The sequence below is a fragment of the Symphalangus syndactylus genome, chromosome 1 (assembly GCF_028878055.3).
Source record: "Symphalangus syndactylus isolate Jambi chromosome 1, NHGRI_mSymSyn1-v2.1_pri, whole genome shotgun sequence".
Classification (NCBI taxonomy): domain Eukaryota; kingdom Metazoa; phylum Chordata; class Mammalia; order Primates; family Hylobatidae; genus Symphalangus; species Symphalangus syndactylus.
The window spans coordinates 101407324-101426065 of record NC_072423.2 but is presented as its reverse complement, the minus strand read 5'-3'; the positions used below and the strand labels follow the sequence as shown (position 1 = coordinate 101426065).

The 18742-nt window shown below is 59.1% G+C and overlaps 1 protein-coding gene across 18 annotated transcripts; it reads left to right on the top strand.

The window, feature by feature from the left end:
• The first annotated feature begins 329 nt into the window (after positions 1 to 329).
• Positions 330 to 15663, top strand: TNNT3 (troponin T3, fast skeletal type). 18 transcript variants are annotated; one of them, XM_055272080.2, is made up of 15 exons: positions 349 to 366; positions 1898 to 1915; positions 2072 to 2092; positions 3287 to 3298; positions 3514 to 3528; positions 5942 to 5965; positions 6652 to 6670; positions 9232 to 9277; positions 10600 to 10716; positions 10813 to 10890; positions 11214 to 11327; positions 11428 to 11537; positions 11710 to 11800; positions 13843 to 13883; positions 15351 to 15663. In XM_055272080.2, the coding sequence occupies exons 9-15, from the start codon at positions 10633 to 10635 to the stop codon at positions 15403 to 15405; spliced, it is 573 nt and encodes a 190-aa protein (XP_055128055.1). In that variant the 5' UTR covers positions 349 to 366; positions 1898 to 1915; positions 2072 to 2092; positions 3287 to 3298; positions 3514 to 3528; positions 5942 to 5965; positions 6652 to 6670; positions 9232 to 9277; positions 10600 to 10632; the 3' UTR covers positions 15406 to 15663. The 18 variants fall into 18 exon arrangements, with proteins under 18 accessions (XP_063492081.1, XP_055128055.1, XP_055128080.1 ...); XM_055272105.2 differs by lacking the exon at positions 5942 to 5965; XM_055272070.2 differs by lacking the exons at positions 2072 to 2092; positions 3287 to 3298.
• The last annotated feature ends 3079 nt before the right edge of the window (positions 15664 to 18742 follow it).

Sequence of the window (18742 nt, the reverse complement as noted above, 5' to 3'; positions counted from 1 at the left end):
AAAATAGGTGTCCAACTGGGGGGCCTTGTCTTTTCCCCGATGTGTGGCCGCACGGTCCTGAGGGGCCTGCAGGTCAGGCTCTGGGTCCTGTCTCTCCCCTTCTCTCATGCCCACTGTGGGATGTGGGCATCCAGGACCCCCAAGCCCCCCAAAAGCCACCATCATCACCAGAGCCTCTGCCTTCCCCAGTGCCTGCTCTGGGCCCAAGGACCCCTGATTCCGAGCCCTTGGGCAGGGGGAGTCGCTGGCCTGTCCAGGGCTGGGACACACTGGCCTCTCATTCTCCTCCTCCCTTCACGGGCGGCCCCTTCTAACGTGGTTCCCCTCTTTTGTTCTGTCCCAATGCAGAGCAGTACGAAGAAGAAGGTAATTCTGGCAACCGCCGGAAGTCCCCCCAGCCCCTCCTTGGAACTTAACCCCCCTCTCCCGTGTGGCACTCACAGAACCCCCTCCCCAGGCTGCTCCAGGCCTCCTTGAGCTTGTCAATCAACCATCCATCTTCCTTATCATTAGTCATTAACAATCACCATTCATCATTAATTAATGATGAATGAGGCCATCACTTAATTAATGATGAATGAGTCGTTAAATCATCACTAACCCCTGTCTCTTTAATCGATTAATATGCATTCATGATCCCTCATTAATCCTTCATCCTCTGTGTGCCATGGTGTGTGGGGTTCGCTGGGGCTGGTCATGAAGGCCTCACTCTCATTAACACCAGCTGCCCCACCGTGCCCAGTGCTGCTGTCTCTCTGCCTCTCTCTCTATCTCTGCCCTCCCGGCATCTCAGAGTCTCTCCATCTCTCTCCAGTTCCTTTCCGTGTCTCTCTTGGCACCCTTGTCTCTCTGTGTGCCTGTGTATCTCTCAGCTTCTCTCTGTCTGTATCTTTCAGCCTCTTGGTCTGTCTCTCCCTGCCTCTCTCTCTCAGTCTCTGTCTTTCTTGGCCTCTCTGTCCCCATTTCTCCACCTCCATCTCCATCTCTGTCTCTCTGTGTCTCCATCCCTCCATACCACCCCCCAACCCTGTGCTGTAACCCTGGGTGGAGCCTGGAGCCCCCTCCCTGTGCTGGCCAGGTGTGGTCTGTGGGCGTCTCCATCGTGCCTGGGCAGGCGTGGGCGGGCGTGGGCGCACCTGGGAACCGTGCGGGGCGGTGGTTCTCAGGCCAACGGCACTGCCCCGGAATCCCTGGCACCTGCTCAACTGGGGAGCGCGTTCACGCAACCTTAACAGGCAGGGCTGTCCTATGAGGAGTCCTGAGTGCTATGTTTTGAAAATATTTTGAAAACACTTGGCTACCCTAACAACATGAGCAAAACATTTATTTTTCTGCTGAAAAGGTAGAAAGACTCATTTCTGCGAGGGAAACATGGCTCTGGGGAACCATCTTTTCTCTTGAGGCAGCCACGTGGCAGGCCCGGAGGCCACGGAAGGGTCTTCACGCGACATGACTCTGAAGACCCCTCAGTGCCAGCCTTGTTTCCGGGTGCACTCAGAGCCGGGGCTTCCCGCAGGCCCTGTGGGTTTTGTCCCCGTTCTCACTTCTGCCACCTGCAGAGCAGGACTCAACAAGGGCCTCTGTGCACAAAGGCCTCCAGGCATTGGAATACCAGGACCCCCAGGAGGGTGGGAGGGGCCTCAGAACCCCTCTCAGGGGCCTGGTCCAGCCCAGCTGACAGTGACCAGCTCTGCTGGTGGGACTCCGTGCTCCCCGGGGCTGGCCGGAGATGCAGGACTGAGCCCCATCTTTCACTCCAGCCAAGCGAGCCCCAGGCCCTCTTCTCCTGGCCAGCTGGCCTCCTGTCCTTGCGGCCTGAGTACACTCTGATCACTGTCTCTGTTCCCTTTCTCCCCCAACCCCGCCTTCTCCTGCTCCTGGCTTCTCCGGCTCTCAGAGGAAGCCCAGGAGGAAGGTAAGTGGGGTCCAAGGCCCTGGCCCCCATGCCCACTCCCCAGCCTTCCTGCCCCACCCAACATTGACCTCCACCCCGCCTCTAAGGATTGCTGTGTGCCCCTGTCTAACCTTCTCCTCTCTCCCCCTGCCACCTGCAACCCCCGGCTCTCCTCAGCTGCAGAAGTCCATGAGGAAGGTATGAGGACACAGGACTTCTTGTCCCCATGTGGGGCCCGGGGCCTGGCTGGAGCCCACGTGGGGGTGGGGGAGAGGGGGAGAGGCTGGAAGCCACGAGGTACCAGCCAGCCAAGGGGCCCCCACATGTGGCCCTAATGTAACCCACTAACTGTGGCCAATGCTTGACCAGAGAGAGAATAGGGTCTCGAGGGTGGGCCTCCTTCCCCACAGCCCCCCAGGCAGTAGGGCCAGGGACTCCCCGGGTAGGTGCAGGCTGGGCTGCTGGTCAGCAGGGTGTCCCCAAGCATGGGGCAGAGGGGACACGTAGGCCCACCCTAGTCCTCCACCCCAGGGTAGGCAGTCAAGAGCCTCTGGTAGCGTAGACCCCTGGGCCTGGCCAGGACGCCCCGCCACATCTTGGGACAGCACAGAGTGAGGGGAGAGAAGGTGGCTGGGGGCAGAACCCTGCAGCCTGGCACAGTCAGCTCCCTCATGTGCGTGCCCTCATCAGCCCCCCAGGCCCCCTCACAGCCTTCTACTGTGAGACCCTTGAGGTGCACACAGGCTGGGAGCAGATGGGAGGGCTGGGGTCCCATGCCCAGATCAGCAGGCAGAGCCATCACTGGTGCCCAGGGCTGCCAGCACCCTCAGAGGGTGGAAAGGATCCCATCAGGGAAAGAACAAGGGGCCCCAGCTGTTGGGATGGCAGGAAGTGGGGGTCCTGGGGACGTCTTCCATGGCCCATCTGTGGCTCTGCCTCCCAGGACTACCAGCACTGCCTTCGTGGGCCCCTGGTGCTGCCCGGCCAGTATACAACCTCGCACTTGGGCCTTCGTGCCCTGGCCAGAGGCATGGTCACGCTTCTGGGGGCGCCCCAGGACAGACAGGGGATGGGGGCGAGCAAAGGAACACCCAGCCCCAGTACCGAGCCTGCTCCACCAAGGGCAAGAGCCACAGCTACCGGCCATCTTCTGAGCCTCAGTTTCCCCACCTGGGGTGCTCCCAGATGCTGAGAGCAGGGTTTGGGGACATGGGACTGGGGCGGTGGCCGCGCCTGGGCTAACTCTGACCGTGTCTTGCTCGCTCCCCGCACGCACCCCACCCTCGGCCTCGAGTGGCGACGGGCCGCTTTTCCATTAACCTCGGACCCTTCTCCTTTGACCTCTGACCCGCGGTTTTGCCTCTTGTTCCGTGGCCTCCTTGGCCCATGAAGTTCATGAACCAGGTACGTGCATGACTTCAATGCCACATGGGCACGTGTGGCCATGTGGGGGGTGCAGGACCCAAGAAGGAACAAGAGGGGCCGCGTAACCCTGCACAGCCTGGCCTGCTCGCTCCCCAACCTCGGCCCTGCCCACCCTCCCTCTCTGCGCTGCCACCGCTCACACTGGTTTTCTCTCCCTCCTGCCCTTTCTGCCCACCATGATGCTGCTTCTGCAGAGGAAGTTCAAGAAGGTACGCCGGCGCTCCCCAGCCTGTGGCCAGAGCCCCCATCCTCCTTTCTGTCCTCTCTCGCTTCCTCCCTCTTGCCCACCCCTTGTGACGTTTGCCACCAACAACTTAACCTGTTCTGGCCTCTGGGCTGGGGACAGAGTGAGGACCCTGGCTTGGGAAGGGCTGGCCGATGCGGTGCAGGCTTCCTTTGGGTCTCCCAGGCAGAGAGGATTGATTCCATAGCCTGGGGACAACGAGGCTCTTCCTGGGCTGCCAACAGGAAGGTGGGAGGTGGGGGTGGCCAGCCTTGAGGCCGAGGCAGAGCAGGCCTTGGGAGGACGGTGCTGGGGTCCACTGGGACCCTCTGGATCCACCAGGGTGGGGTGGGAAGAGCACAGGAGAGGCCTCCACCCTGCCCCAGTTAGCAAGCCAGAAGCGGGAAGGTAGGGAGGGGTGAGGTGGAAGGGAGGGTGGAGGGGCAAGTGGAGTGAAGCAGAAAGGCAGGCTGAGGCCCAAGGTGGGGACACTGGGGACCTGGAACAGCCAGGGGCCATGCGTGCAAAGGCCCAGTCAGGTCCCAGCATCCCACCCATTGCCTGGGCCCGAGCCAGACACACCCGGAGTGAGGAGGCCCCCTGGGTGGGCCTGCCCTCCCTGGTAGTGGGGCCGGCCGTACTGGGTGGAGGTCAGAGAGCTGCACATTCAAGTCAGGGGCCCCAGCTGGGGAGTGCTTCTCAGCTCCCCCCATTCATGGGCTGTGGGGCTGAGGGGCTCCTCCCTGCTGGGCCTGAGCTCTTGCATGACTCGAGCCTTGGAGAGGCCCCTGGACAAGAAGGGACATGCTAGGAGGGGGATGGGACTCCAGCCATGCAGGGAGGTGCCCAGGAGATGGCCTGTGGAGATGACAGGGTTGCTGGGCCACTCTGGAACCAGCACTGAGGCCAGCAGACAGACAGACAGACAGCAAGGGAGGGTGGAGCAGGAGCAGAGGAGGCAGGGCCGCAGGACAGCTTTGCCGCTTGGCTGTGTGCTCGCTCCCTGAAAGCGCTCAGCCTCCCACCCGACCTCGCCCTCTCCCTGGCTGGCCTTCCCACCCGGAGGGGCTCCTCAGCCACATACTGCGTCCAGCAAAACCCCTAAGTCAGGGAGGCCAGGGCGGGCAGCCCATTCATCGTCCTCACCACGCTGTTCCTTCTGGGCCCTTGGCTGGAACGCTCAGGATGCCCCACCGCTCACTCCCGGTGCACACGCGCCCCAAGGCATCCGGAACGGGTGACCTCAGGCCTATCTGCAAAACCAAGAGCGCTGGCGGGCTCTCTGTGGGGTGCAGGGGGCTCCCAGGCAACTGAGATATCTGCCAGCGAGGAGGACTCAAGGACTAGTGCACCCCAGGCCAGGCACTGGCAAGGCAGGACCCCCACCCCCGGGCCCAGGCCTGCTGGCCTTAGCCAAGTGCAGGGAACGGTGCTGGGTCAGACTCAGAGGGCCGAGGGCATCGCATGTCAACGGCCTTGCTGTCACCTAAGGCCCAGAGCAGGGACTAAAGGGACAGGATGGGCGGGTGCCACTAGGCCAGTGGCAGACCCCCCTCCTGGGCCCCAGCCGGGCCAGGCCAGCCAGGTCCACCCCAGGGTCTAGGAGCAGAGTATATCCTAAAGGAAGCCACCCCTTATTAGGGTGGCCAGGGCAGGCCAGGCCAGGCAGACCCCAGAGGTGGCTAGGGAGAGGTAGCAGGGGGGCCCAAGAGGGGTCCAGTCTCAGGACAGCAGCCGTGTGGCAGTCAGAGGGCAGGCCCCAGGGAGGTCAGGGATGAGCGCGTCTGGGCTCCTGGCCTGTGGATGGGGGCTGTGGTGGACATTCTGGACTCAGGCAGGGGCTCCTGGGGCTGAGACCAGCAAGCAGTTAGACATCACGTTGCCAGCAGAGGCTCCTGAGGCCTGAGGGCTGTAGTTATTCCATGAACTGCTGGGTTCCACCCAGTAACACAGCCTTTACAGGCAGGGGTCAGGCTCCGGGAAGCACGAAGTGAAGGGGCTGCACCCATCCCGGCTGCAAAACCCTCTTGGTGGGGAAGATCTCAGATTCCAAGGTTGGCCCTGCCAGACCCAAGAGGACAGACCAGGAGGACAGATGAGACCCAGTGCCTTAGCCCCCCACCTTGCCCCACGAGGTCCCTGCGTCCCTCCTATTCTCCACTAGGTCTTCCAGGCAGGTGCTCCACTGGGCACCCAGCCCCTTCCACCCCCTCCCCAGCCATTGATTACCAGCCCCAGCTTAGGGCACTTGTAGAGCCCCACAGGCACACCCTGGAGAAGAGAGGGTCCGAGTGAGAGGGGTGGGCCCCTTGCCCGCCACAGGCCCCTTGCCCACTGCTCCCCCCAGCTGCGCTGGCTTTTCTCTTGCATGTGTGCTTGTGCCTTTTGCCACCTGGAAGACACCGCAGACGAGGACGTGGAAGGTAAGGGCCCGTCCCCACCGCCGGAGGTGCAGGACCCTGGCTCTAGCCGACATGAGGGAAAGAGGGCAGGCTGGGGCCTCACGCTGCCCTGCCTCCCTCTCCGTCTGTCCTCTTTCTCTTCCCCTGGCACGGGGGCCTCGGAGGGCCAGGCCTTGCTGCTCCGCACAGTGCCGCTGGGGTCGGGCTGCCAGGGCCTCGGGGGTGCCACTGCTCCGAGCTTCTGCCACACAGCGGAGGGGGAGCAAGCGGGACCAGCCAGCAGTGCCAGAGCCCGGGCCAGGCACGCCCCCCTCCCCTTTCTGCCAAGCCCCTTTCCTCCCAATCTTCTTTCCGAGTCCCTGTCCTCTTTCCTCCGTCTCCTCCCTTCCCAGCCTTCAAGGACGCTGCCTGTCTCACTCCTATTTCTTCCCTACCTCTTCCTCACCCTTCCTCCCGTTCCCAGGCCCTGAGCTCTTCCCCTCCGACCCTGCCAGGGGCTTTTGCAGGCCTAGAGTGGAAACAGGACCCTCTTGTTTCTGGGGGTTGTGGGTACACCCAGCTGAAAAGGATGGCGGCCTTCAGCAAGGGGGAATCCAGGGCTGCAGGCCGCCCAGTCTCACCCAGGCTGTCTCTCTCCCTCTCCCCACGCTGGTGTCCCTCTCCCCATGCTGGTGTCCCTCTCCTCACACTGGTGCTGTGCGGACCAGAGGAGAAACCGAGACCCAAGTGAGTGTGGGGTCCTGGCAGGCCCAGCGCCGAGCGTGTTCTAGGGTGGGGGCGGCCCAGTGAGTGTGGGGTCCTGGCAGGCCTGGTGCCTCGTGTGTTCCGTGGTGGAGGCGGAGGAGCGGGCCAGGGCCAGATGCCTGGAGCCTGCATTCGGAGGGACGCTCAGAGCGCAGGGTGGAAGGGATGAGGGTCACCTGGGAGATGGGCTTGGGAGGCCCAGCAGGGTGTGATTTTGCCCAGGGTCATCCGGTGCAGACAAATAGGGCTTCCTGCATGAGGGGGCTACTGATGAGGAAGGAGGGAGGAGAGGTGGGTGGGAGAGAGTCGAGGAAGGAAGGCAGGGCACCGGGTGCAGGGAGTCTGGCCACCGCAACACCCCGCGGCCTTCGGGGGACCACACCATGCCCCGCCATACTTCTAGGACTCCCAGAGCCCTAGATGTGAAAAGCGACAGGAAAGTGAGTCCAGAAGTGGAGAAAGGTGGGGGACTCAGCCCAGAAACCCACTTCAGAATGACACCCTGACCGTGTCCAAAAGAGCTCGCTGTGCAGGGGCCCCTGCTCCCCTTTGGGGCAGAATTTAGAGGAGCTTGTCCCCATCGCACCTGCTTGTGAGCACTTCATGCGTTGGTTTTTTTTAACGCAGCTCTTCTGACTTTTCTGCTTTTGACTGGTATTCACAAGCCACAGCACTCGCTACGTGATTCACCCTTTTATCTCTTGAGTACTCTTGCCTGCGTTTTGCTCTGCGCGAAGTGGAATCTTAGAGCATCTTAGCACACACTCACTGTTGGCTCCCACTTGGGGAGCACTGCAGATTCTGAGAAGAAGAGGCCGGCATATTCCCAGCCTTTGCACTGTATTTTTCAGTGATTTTAAGTACAGTAATGCCGGATCATGAGATATTTTCTCATTTTAGAAAAATTGTTTGTGTTTTCATTATGAAAATAAAACACCTCATGAAAGAAAATTTGGAAAATATATAAAAGTCAAATGAAGAAAAAACCTCATCTATAATTCTCCCACCCAGCCAGTCAGACTGTGGAAAAGAAGCAGAAAGAACTAAAAAGCCTTATTTCTTCCTTTTTTCCATGCATAGCGCTTGGAAAAAAAGATTTAAAGTCGGCCCTGTTCTTCAAACATCATACCGTCTCTACAGCCTTGAATTCTGCTTTTTTTTAAAATTTAGCACTATTCATAAGTATTTTTCCATGTTTTTACACAGTCTTCTTAAATATTTTGAATGGCCACATAATATTCCATCAATTGGACAAACCATAATTTTCCTAACCATTCCCCTATTGCAGGCTTTCCCCAATATTTTACTATCATAAATAACGCTGGTTGGAAAGCGTTTTCCGACTTTAGGGTTATTTCCGTAGGCCACATTCCCAGAACTGGAATTACTGGGTCAAAGAGTATGAATGTTCTTAAGGCTTTGACATCCACTGCCAAATTGCTTTCCACAAGGGCCTGGCCAACGCCGTCTCCTACGTGGGATGTGAGCGGGTCTGTGTCCCACACCCTCCTCACCCAGGGACAGGAACGTGCTTTTACATTGCAACCTCTGATGGATGAGAAACGGCACCTCATGGTTGTTTGGCTTTGCGCCCTAACAGTCACTTGGGGCCAACGTTTCCCTGAGTTCGGGATGGGTCGTCTCTTCTCTGAGAACTCGTAGCTACGGCCATTGCTCATTTGTCTCCTGGTGGAAGAATCTCTGTGTTTTCTTAGTCATCAGTTTGCATAAGGATATAAGTCTTCTCTGTATTTGCTGAAAATATTTTTTTAGTCTTTTTTTTTTGCCTTTCCATTTTCCATTTTTTTTTTCACATACATAAGTTTTTCATTTGCGTGGCGTCATCTGGCCTTCTTTCCCTTAGAGGCACCTTCTGGTGCTTCTGAGCTTAGGAAACCCTTTTCTGCTCCAGTTTCTGATTGATATTTAGTTCCACTTTCTTCTATGGTTTGTTGGAAAAAATTGTTGTTGTTTTAACTCTTTGCTGCATCTGGAATGTATTGGTGAGAGGAGGGGATTGCACACCCAGCCGGAGAGGGGGCCTCGTTTCCCCTTCAGATTGCTTTCTTCCCAGCCCCCTCTCCTCCTTCCTTTGGGCCCCCAGAGAGAAAGATGAAAGAGGAGCTGGGGAAAGGCACAGGCTCGCAGCAGCCATTCCTGCCCAGGGAGGCCACAGCCACCCACAGTGGCTGTAGCTTCTCACCCAACCTGGCTGCATTTATTTATCTGTTTGAGAAGGAAACAGAGGTGCCCTCCCTGGTAGCTGGGGTGCAGTGACATTGCAATGGCCAGAAGCCAAAAGGCAGACAGTGGCGCTGGAAGCTGAAGCCTTCTTGAGGGGCTCAAGCCACTCTCAGGATGGTGGGCTACAAACTTCATAAGAATAAAGCTGGGGCAAACGTGCCACTAGGTGGGCATCCTTGGCTGGGGGCCAGAGCAGGAGGGCACCAGGGTCAGCAGGGGCCAGTGGGGAAAGTGCCAGGCTGACCCTCTGGGGTAGGTTCCTGGGTCTCTGCTCACGGGCCTCTCTGTCTCCTCTTCAGACTCACTGCTCCTAAGATCCCAGAAGGGGAGAAAGTGGACTTCGATGTAAGTTTACAAGACTCTGGTTAACATGGCCACGGTTTCCCCACACCCCAGCTTTTGGGCTCTAGGCTAGGCCTCAGAAGGTCACTTCCTCCCAAGCAGCCACAGCTGGGGCCTCCTGGGTCCGGGCAATTCTACCATAACTTATTCCTGGGCCAGAGGAAACCCCTCTAAAAATAAACATCTCTCTTCCCTTCTCCTCCATCTATCCTTCTATCCATCCATCCACCCACCCAAGTAAGCTCCTACCCATTCACCTATCAATTCATACACCCACCCACCCACCCATCCACTCAACCATCTATCCATCCATTCATCCACCCAACCACCCACCTACCTATCCATCTCTCCATCCATCCATCCAACGATCCATCCATCCATCCATCCATCCATCCATCCATCCATCCATGCATCCATCCTGCCTTACTTCCATCCATCCAACCAGCCAGGTATCCACTCACCCATTCATCCATCCATCCACCCACCCATCCATACACTCACCCACCTATCCACTCACTCATCTCTCCATTCACCTACTTGCTCACCCACCCAACCACCCATCCATACACTCACCCACCTATCCACTCACTCATCTCTCTATTCATCTACTTGCTCACCCACCCATCCACCCATCCATCCATCCAATCATACCACTCATTCATCTACTCATCCATCCATCGATCCATCTATCATCCACTCACTTAACCATCTACTCATCCACCCTCCCACCCACCCACCCATTCACCCATTCATCCTCCCATCCACCCACACCCACCCACTTACCCACCATCCACGCATCCTCTACCATTAATCCACATATCCATCCCTCCACCCATCTACCTATCCATCCATTCATCCATCCATTTCTCCAATCATCCATCTATCCACCCAGTCATCTGTCTCCATCCTCTCTCACTCATCCACCCATCCATCAGTTCATCTATTCACATGCCTATCTATTTTATCCAACAATTTCTCTCACTCTGCAGTCTTCTCTCTGCCAGGCCCATGCAGGGCATCTCTGAGGATGATGACAGAGCCAAGTCAGGGCCAGTCCATCCTAAAGATGCTGAGGACCTTATGGCCTGGCACCATCCCTGCTGTGTGGCTCAGGAATCAGGCCACCCTTGGCCCCTGTGAGGATAGCAGCCATGGCAATGTGGAGAAGGCAAAACATTCCTTGCCACTTGCCATTTTCATGGTGGCCAAGGGAGTCAGGGCTTCTCTGCTGGGGCAAGGGAAGGGACCTCTTGCTGCAAGGCAGGCCAGGCAGGGCAGAGGTTGGAGAGATGGGTGGGGCTCACGCCCACTGCCCCTGACCACAGGACATCCAGAAGAAGCGTCAGAACAAAGACCTAATGGAGCTCCAGGCCCTCATCGACAGCCACTTTGAAGCCCGGAAGAAGGAGGAGGAGGAGCTGATCGCTCTCAAAGAGAGAATCGTGAGTGGGGCAGCTCAGGTTGCAGCAGGGGCTGGTGGACACCCTTGGAGGAGCTGGGGACAGGGCCGAGCAGACCCCCCCCTTCTCTGGCTGCAGGAGAAGCGCCGTGCGGAGAGAGCGGAGCAGCAGAGGATTCGTGCGGAGAAGGAGAGGGAGCGCCAGAACAGACTGGCGGTGAGGGCACCATCCACACTGCTGCCTCATCAGTGAATGAGCCCCAGGCCGAGAGAAATGCAGGGGGCTGAGGCCTTCCTCCTCCTGGGGTTCCCATTGTCATTGGCTCATGATCAGAGCCACTGGCTAAGGCCCCAGCGCCCTGCAGAACCCCTTGCCAGAAAACAAATCCTGGCCAAGACCTGGAGCTTCCTTCTGGATAGTTCTAAGCCCAGGGTGGGCCCTGCCAGACAGCTGTAAGCCCAGGGTGGGTTCCTAAAGCCTGCCCAGAAAGCACAGCCCTCTCTCTATCCCTGAGCATCTTGGGGATGGGGTCACCACAGGAGGAAAAGGCCAGAAGGGAGGAGGAAGATGCCAAGAGGAGGGCAGAGGACGACCTGAAGAAGAAGAAAGCTCTGTCTTCCATGGGAGCCAACTACAGCAGCTACCTGGCCAAGGTGTGTGCCGCTGCTGGGAGCACGGTGGCAGCCTTCAGTCTGGGCTACACCCTGTGCCCTCCTGAGACCAGGCCCCTCTCTTTGGGCCTGTCCCCTACAGGCTGACCAGAAGAGAGGCAAGAAGCAGACAGCCCGGGAAATGAAGAAGAAGATTCTGGCTGAGAGACGCAAGCCGCTCAACATCGACCACCTCGGTGAAGACAAACTGAGGTGAGGGGTGGGTGTTGTGGGGCTCAGCCCCACGGGGTGGCCCTGCAGGAGCTGCCGACTGCTCCTCAGGCTGCCAAGGACCGTGCTCCTCAGTGGCTGGAGGAGGACTCCAGGGGCCTGGCCCTGCCTTTGGGGCTTATTCAATGAAGCCTCACCACTTCCTCTGCCGCAGGGACAAGGCCAAGGAGCTCTGGGAGACCCTGCACCAGCTGGAGATCGACAAGTTCGAGTTTGGGGAGAAGCTGAAACGCCAGAAATATGATGTGAGTCCCGGCACCTCCGGCCCTGGGGCCCTAGCGGCTTTCACCCACCAGCCAGAGCAGCCACCTCCCTGCATCGCTACCAAACTCTGGACCTGCCCACCCCAGGGACCTGGGCCCTGAAAGGCCCACACAGGCTGTTGCCACTGACCCCTGGCTGAGGCTGCTCTCCTGCTGGGGACTGTGGCCAGAGCCCGTCCTCCTGGCTGGCCACGCAGCACCTTGAGCGATGAACCTAGCCCCTTTGGGCGGCCTTGGTTACCCCTGCCATGAGGACTGTCATGGCAGAGCAGCCATGGCCAAGTGGACTCAGGGTTCATTTTCGGAACCCCTTTAAGCTTATAGAAAGTCCCCATCATCACCCAGCTCAGCCCCGGAGCACCCAGTCCGTCTGGCGTGGGGCGTCCTTTCCGCAGAGCCTCCTCCGCAAACCCAGACTCTGGCTTCCACCAGGGCCCCAGACACCTGCTTCCTCAGGGCAGGCAGAGAGGGGTGACACACTGCACCCCATGGCTGGGAAAAGGGGCCTGGGACTGTGCCCCTCTGGGATGGAGCAGAGCCACCATCCCATGCAGGCACTATCGCTGCAAGCAAAGCTGGGACTGGGGAAGGCAGCCTTCCCGGGCGGCCTCAGGGCTTGGGGTACAATGTGGGAGCTAGGGTGGAAGCCAAACTGTTTCCCACCCTCCCAAACACCCATGTGGGCTCCAGGGGCGAGGGGTGAGGTGCGCAGCCACGGGTGATCTGCGTGCTCGGGGCAAATGCAGACACTCCAGCATCACCATTAAGGCCACGATGTCCACCCTCCAGCACCGCCAGAGGCCCCGGGGAGGGCAGCTGTGCCCACAGGGCTTGTGCTCTACCAGGGTGCAGCGGGTGCGGGGCGACCAGTCCAAGCCAGCCGGGCAAATCCGAGCTCCTTCTTGGGGGCTCTGGGCAGGCCACCTGTTCCACCTGAGCTTCCGTGAGCTCCCCTCCGACAGAGGCAGGGCGATTACACTCCCTCCCAGAGCTGTCCCCAGGGGGTCCAGGCATGAGGGACAGCCCTGGCCTCACCCTTGGGGCTCTGCCAGAGGGGCAGGCCCTGAGATAGGCTTCACGGCACAGGACCCAGGCCCTTCCCGTGCTGTGCTCCCAGAGCTGAGTCAGGGACCCACTGGCTCTGGATAGATGTGGCCACAGCGGGCCCCCAGGGGCTCCAGAGCCTGGAGGGCCATCACCAGGCCAAGCTAGCCCACAGAGGGGCCTCGATGCCCCAGCCGCCCATCCAGCCTTGTAACCATCTTGGTCTTTCTAGATCATGAATGTCCGGGCCAGAGTGCAGATGCTGGCCAAGTTGTAAGTAGCCGGGTCCGCCCTGGGCCAGGCCCGTGGGTGTGCGCTGCACGGTGAGGTGAACCTCTCGCATGGCAAAAACCTGGATCGCTCAGGATGCTGGCGGCAGGGGGCCTGGAGCCTTCCTCCTGCCCCCGCTCTCTCCTCGTGCCTGCAACCAGGGGCTTCCCAGTGGCCGCTGCCCTGTTGGGAATCGAGGAAGGGCCCCCACCTTCCCAGGAGCTCCGCCTCAAGCCAGCAGCGGCCACAGAGTGCCCCTGGGCGCAGGCAAGAGGGCGGGAGCGGCTGGCCCAGGAGCAGGAGGGCCGCTTGGAGCTCTGAGCTCAGCGCTGAAGGGAGCCGGAGCTGGGAAGGAGAGGTCTGCAGGCCTCACCTGCAACCCTCCCCCCACCCCATCCATGCTCCGTGCCCCCCGCCCCACATCCTGCCGCAGGCTGAAGGTAAGTGGCCAGCTACGGGCTGCTGTGTGTGGCAGTCCAGGCCAGTACAGGCCGGCGAGAGTAAGTCCAGGCACGAGCCCAAGGGCCATGGGACGGTGTCCCCCTGCACAAGGAGCCAGGAGACAGTAAGGGAGCCAAGGAGGCCTCGTGGGGGCCCAGCAGCCCTGGGTCACGCAACCCAGCCCATCCTGCAGTGGAGACAGGCCTTCACCCAGTACACGCAGGCCTGGCCCTCGGGTGGTTGCAGTGAGTCACTCATGTTGTCCACAGATCATCAATCTCAGGAGCCGCATTGACCAGGCCCAGAAGCAGTAAGTAGCCCTGTCGTCCTCGCTCCGTGCTGGGCACAGGGGCCCTCGGGGCCAGCCGCTGTAGCCAGTCCCTAACAAGGGCTGGTGGTGGCTGGCCTTGGCAGGGCAGTAATGAGACTAACCCGGCCAGGCCACCCGGGCCAGCATGCGCAGGACTGTGGCCAGGGACCCAGAGCCCCCTCCCTCTCTTGCACGCAGGGGAGCCCTGGGGGATGGCAGAGTCAGAAGGAGGGAGCCCGGTGGGGCTTGCCTGTCACGCCCTCGCCCCGAGTCTGGCACTGGCTGCAGGGAGAGGGCAGCCAGGGGACCCCTACAAGGGGCTGCTCGGGGGGCCTTTGGTGTGGCCAACCTGGGCCCCAGGGTATCCTGCCAGTGTCCCACCCTCCAAGGGGACCTAGGACAGGGAATTAAGCAGTCAGGGCTTCATCACCAGCCCCTCTGTGATGCTGGGCAAAATCATGGACTCCTCAGGATGGTGACACCTCTTCCATAAAATCGTGTCCCCGGGGGCTATAGGATCCCTTGACACAGCTACTCGACCACCTGCATGGGGCTGCACCCAGGGTGCCCCCAGCGACACCACGCTGGGGATCCTGTCACCAGGCCCAGCTGCACAGCCAGTTCCATTTCCCCGAGGATCGCAGTGTTTGGGGCTACTTGGAGTTTCCATGTTTTCTGGGATTCTTCTCCCTCCTCCTGTAGCCCTGGCTTCCCTGCGGCGCCCAGGGCAGGCCCCTCCGCGGTGCACGTGACCTCATGGCCTCCCTGTTGTGCCATCAGGGGTCATTGCAGGCCCCTCTGAGGGCGGGCAGTTGGCGTGGTGTGCATGTGCCTGCGTGTGTGCACGTGTGCATGTGCTGAGGGTGCCCAGGAATGTGTGCATGTGCTGAGGGTGCCCAGGAACATGTGTGAGGGCACAGCCTTTGCCAGCCAGGTGTCCTGTTGAGCAGCCGCGTCTGAATGGGGCCGGCCTCGCGGGCCGGGGCACTCCTGTCCTCCGCCCACCTTCATCCCTCACCTGCACCCAGCTCCTCCTGGCTTGCGGCCACGTGAAGGCCTCAGACAAACGGGGCAGGCTCCTGGGACCGCCACCCCTCAGAGGCCACCGTCTGGAGGGGCATGAGCTCTTTTGAGGCCAAGCGTCTAGGATTATCATTATCTGCCAAGACAGTCTTCCCCAGCTCGGGGGTCTGTCTGTAGTGGTACCTCAGGCAAGGAAGGGAGGACAGAGGGAGGGTGCTCTGGGCTCACGTGCCAGCCCCCTAACCACACTAACGACCTAGGCCCGCCAGGCACAGGTGAGTGGGCACTGCCTGGACTGAAGCTGGGTGTGCGCCACGAACTTGGGCCGGGCCTGTGCCCTGAGAGCAGCCTGGGGTCAGGCTGAGAGTCCGCCCAGGGTAGGGGACCAGGAGGGGCACAGCCAGAGGCCCTGACCCTGAAGGATCACTTGCTTCCCATTTGCAGCAGCAAGAAGGCTGGGACCCCAGCCAAGGGCAAAGTCGGCGGGCGCTGGAAGTAGAGAGGCCAGAAAGGCCCCTCGAGGCAGAGACCCTCCGCCCTCTTGCACACCAGGGCCGCTCGTGGGACTCCACATCCTCCAGCCCCCACAATCCTGTCAGGGGCTCCCTGACAATCCTGGGGGTGGAGAGGCCATCCCCGGGCATCCCCCGTGTCTCTGTCCTTGCTGCCTCCATCGCCTGGGGCCTGTGAATAAAGCCGCAGACCCCCCTTCACAGTGTGTACTTGCTTCTGCATGGGGGCCCCGGGGGACACGGGAGGAGGCAGGTAGGGGCTAGCCAATGGCACAGCGTCCTGGTCATCCGCGGGGCCAGCTCAGAAGGATACTGGCCAGCACGTGCCACCTGCTGCTACGGCCAGGGTGGTGCCCGGATGCCCATCAGACGCTGCCCATGGCTTTTCCCTCTAAAACGTAGGCTCCATCCCCCCCAAGCCTATAGGACCCCTCCACTCTCCACTTCCATGGGGTCTTTGTGCAGAAGGGGATGATCTGCAGGCCTCACCCGCAGCCCCAGACCCCGTCCGTCTGCGCCAGCTATCAATCCACTGGGGGCAGAGAAATTTTGCCTCGGGAGGGGGTGAGGGAGGAGAGCAGGGCTGCGAAGGAGACTTTGCCACCCCCCAGAAAGGCAGAGGCAGGCGGGAATGGCTCCTGCGTGAGGGGCGCACCCCAGGCCCTGGTCGGGGAAAAGCAGTGCAGGAGAGTGCACTCCCAGCAGACAGCAGTCAGGGTAGACACAGACAGCCTTCTCCAGAATGCAGGACGGCAGAGCGCACGCGGGTCGTAAATCTGAAAATCCTGACCAGAGAAAATTATGGAAAATATAAATCACAGAAATTGGATCAAGACGCAGAGACTTGTACAGCAAAATATTCACAGAGGAAGGTTTGGAGTCCAGAACGGCCCCCAGAAAGACTCGGGGGCGGGCGGCCACATCTGGGAGTTCTGCTGCCGGGGATGGGGGCCAAGGAGCGGGGGATGGGGGGGCAGCATGGCCCCCTCAGTCTGCGATGGGGATGAGGACAAGGCCAGGACCCATAGGACAAAACAGAACCTCCAGATAGCATCACACACGTGTGCAGACCCTGCAACACACACACACACATAACATCACCCCCCCACAACACACATACAGACACACACACACACAAAATCACCCCCCCACAACACACACTCACATCACCCCCCCACAACACACACACAGACACACACACACAAAATCACCCCCCCCACAACACACACTCACATAACATCACCCCCAACACACACACATACACAAACATCACCCCCCCACAACACACACACATAACATCACCCCCCACAACACACACACAGACACACACACAAAATCACCCCCCCACAACACACACACACATCACCCCCAACACACACACACACATCACCCCCAACACACACACACGTAACATCACCCCCACAACACACACACACATAACATCACCCCCCACAACACACACACACATAACATCACCCCCCACAACACACACACAAATCACCTCCCCAACACAAACATCACCCCCACAACACACACACATCACCCCCCACAACACACACACATCACCCCCCACAACACACACACACACACAGAAACATCACCCCCCACAACACACATACACATAACATCACCCCCCACAACACACACACACACGCAGAAACATCACCCCCCACAACACACACACACACGCAGAAACATCACCCCCCACAACACACACATACAAATAATATCCCCAACACATGCACACACAGAAACATCACCCCCCACAACACATACACACACACACACAGAAAAACATCACCCCCCCACAACACACACACACATAACATCACCCCCAACACACACACACAGAAACATCCCAGGTGTGTGACCCCACAACACACACAGAGAAACATCATCCCAGGTGTGTGACCCCACAACACATACACACACACATGCAGAAACATCATCCCAGGTGTGTGACCTCACAACGTACACACACAGACACACACACACATAGAAACATCATCCCACGTGTGTTACCCCCGCAACACACACACAGACACACACACATACAGAAGCATCATCTTAGGTGTGCAATCCCACAACACACACACAGAGAACAACATCCCCAGGGGTGTGATCCCAGAACACACACACATAGCAATATCATCCCTAAGTGTGTACACCCCACAAGACACACACACACAGAGAAACATCATCCCAGTTGTGTGGCCCCAGAACACACACACACACACACAGAAACATCATCCCAGGTGTGTGACCCCACAACACACACACAGACACAGAGAAACATCCCAGGTGTGTGACTCCATAACATACACACACACACTCACAAACATCATCCAAGGTGTGTGTCCCCACAACACACAGAGAGAGAAATATCATCCCCAGGTTTGTACACCCACCACACACAAACATCATGCCAGGTGTGTGACCTCACAACACACACTCACACACAGAAACATCATCTCCAGGTTTGTACACCCACAACACACACACACAGCAACATCTTCCCAGGTGTGTACACCCCACAACACACACACACACACAAACACACAGAAACATCATCCCAGGTGTGTGACCCCACAACACACACACAGAGCAACATCCTCCCCAGGTTTGTACACCCCACAACACACACACAGCATCATCCCTAGGTGTGTGACCCCAGAACACATACACACACACACAGAAAAACATCCTAGATGTGTGACCCAACAACACACACAGACACACACAGAAACATCATCCCAGGTGCGTGACCCCACACACAACACACACACACATACAGAACATCATCCCAGATGTGTGACCCTACAGCACACACCAATGTGCACCGTGAACCTGCACCCCCACAGCAGGCCTGCACGCGGGAGTCTCAGCTACGCTGTGCCCAACCAGGCGTGTTCATTGGGTAATGCACAGGTGGGAACCGGGGTACACCCGGGTGAAATCTGTTGGTTGGATGTCACCAATCTTGCTGTGCTGCCTGGTTCTGAAAGGCCCCCCAAGAGCACCAAATGGACAGGAGGCAAGCAGCTATGCTGGACACAGAGGTGGTCACCACCCATGGACAGGGGCTCCGTCCCCCACGCATCCCGCAATTGGGACTGGGAGTGCAGTGGGAGCCCGTGGCAGCATGGCGAGGGAAAATGAGTCTGTGATCCCAGTGCACAGCTTGTGCTCACCGCAGAGCGCGGGGTGAGGCATCTAGGACTGGAACGAAATGACTTGGCTTAGTGGAACAGACAGGGACTGAAGCAGAGCCTCCAAACCAGAGGACCCGTGGGAGACAGTGACCAAAGCTGGCCACGGACATGA

Bases quoted from the DNA above. Each gene is read 5' to 3' on its own strand.
- TNNT3 (XM_055272022.2), top strand. From the start codon at position 6,513: ATGGCGGCCTTCAGCAAGGGGGAATCCAGGGCTGCAGGCCGCCCAGTC. The intron at 10,717-10,812 runs GTGAGTGGGGCA...CTCTGGCTGCAG, and splicing joins TCGCTCTCAAAGAGAGAATC to GAGAAGCGCCGTGCGGAGAG. The intron at 10,891-11,213 runs GTGAGGGCACCA...GGGTCACCACAG, and splicing joins AGCGCCAGAACAGACTGGCG to GAGGAAAAGGCCAGAAGGGA.